Source organism: Cenococcum geophilum, assembly GCF_001692895.1.
Source record: "Cenococcum geophilum 1.58 unplaced genomic scaffold K441scaffold_20, whole genome shotgun sequence".
In the NCBI taxonomy this organism is placed as follows: Eukaryota; Fungi; Ascomycota; class Dothideomycetes; order Gloniales; family Gloniaceae; genus Cenococcum; species Cenococcum geophilum.
This window is the reverse complement of record NW_027137578.1, coordinates 1,434,937-1,436,588: the sequence shown is the minus strand read 5'-3', so window position 1 is coordinate 1,436,588 and position 1,652 is coordinate 1,434,937. Positions and strand designations below refer to the sequence as shown.

The 1,652-nt window shown below is 40.1% G+C and overlaps 1 protein-coding gene across 1 annotated transcript; it reads left to right on the top strand.

Annotated features, from left to right (window-relative positions):
* Window positions 1–695: 695 nt before the first annotated feature.
* K441DRAFT_659626 (uncharacterized protein) lies at window positions 696–1,327 on the top strand. Its single transcript, XM_067648568.1, has one exon. It carries the CDS (start codon window positions 1,016–1,018, stop codon window positions 1,217–1,219), a length of 204 nt encoding a protein of 67 aa, XP_067504240.1. The 5' UTR covers window positions 696–1,015; the 3' UTR covers window positions 1,220–1,327.
* The last annotated feature ends 325 nt before the right edge of the window (window positions 1,328–1,652 follow it).

The following is a 1,652-nucleotide window of genomic DNA, read 5'->3' as shown; positions in this document are numbered from 1 at the left end:
TTTTTACTCCTTAGAACGGACCTTCTTATAAACCTTTTTAAGACGGATTAATTAAGTGGACACTATAAGACGAGACTTAAGGGCCCGTTGCTAAGTATTAGTAGCCTCCTATTCTATATTATAGAAACGGCGTAACTCTACTAGGGTAACAGATAGTTTATTATCTAGCTATATAATAGTAGATTAAATATAAAACCCTAAGATAAGTTAATTAGGGAACCAGATAACTATTAAGAGTAATAGATTATATATATTTAGCATTAGAAATAGAGCGAACGTTATAAAACGAATAAATATTCGCTTTAGTATACTTTAAGTAAGAGGATAGTTATTGCGAAGAAGGACTCGCCAATATAATATAGACCAACCCCTTTTTTAAACAGCAAGAATATAGAGATGGTATAATCTCACTAAGAGATAATATTGCAGTAATAGTGCGAATACGACGAGCAGTTAAAGACGAAGAAATTACTTTAGGTATAATAAGTAAAAATATTAACCAAATTAATTAGACGGATATTATTATTATTATTATTAATTCTTGTTTAACGTCTAATGCGGTCCTAATTAAGGTCTATATAGACTACTACCGTAATATAGATACAAAAAACCTCTAAGGCGAACGTGAGTGGTAATACAGAGTATACCCCTCTAGGTAGTACGCCCGTACTACGTTAATGGGAGGAAAAATACCTTTAGGTTGCTGCTCTGAGACCCCCGTATAGGGGTGTCCTAATTGCCTATTTTACCCTATCTGCCTTTTATACCATACTTCCTAATAGATTTATAATAATAATTGCCGTGAAAATAGTGTAATCCTACCCTTTCGCTCCTCTTTAAATACCCTAGCGTATATACGCCTTAGTCCTTCTACTTATAGCGTAATTTTTACCCTAAAGAAACAGCGGGACGAATATAACTAGGTGTTTTATCCTAGGGCCCCAACCTAGGTCCCCTATATCCTATCGCCTACGCCTAGCTGGTTTTTAAGATATAGAGGGAGACAAAATACCGCATGGGTAAGTCCAGGCCATCGGGTAGAGTGGGGAATAAGAGGCTTATCATAGACTTCCTAGGGCGTATGAGGTTCGGTCGGTCGCCGTATACGGCTTGTTTAGTCGCTGTTCGCGGCTTATCGGTCGCCGTATGCGGCTTGTTTGGTCGTGTAGGTATTTGTATAAGAGGTAGAAGGGGGACGCTGTTTAAAGCCGTGCTTTAGGTATACCGGAACGAATACGTAAAGACGTAGTAGAACTTATAGGCTTCCGCTAGGGCTTACCCTCCTAGTAGAAACTTCTTTGCACTACCATATCGCAGCGCCAGCACTACGCAGCTATACGCACGTCTCTGCGTTTGCTCTAGTAGTCTATTAGCATAATCTAGATAGAACGCCAATAGCTGTATACTAGGTTCCTGGGCTCCACTGCGTAGAGGTACAGAGGTCAATTTTATGGAGTCGTCTTGCCCGTATTATTAACTAGGTCTTGGCGCCAAGACCTGTAAAAACTCTGCTATTCTAACGGCGTTGAGGGCGACGCATTTGAAAGCGCCCTGTAGCCGTGATATAACGTCGCTGCATCAGTAACAGACAAGATCCTCACTCTTAGCTTAACCGTACGGACAAGATGAGACGGAAAAGAGCCCCTATAGGA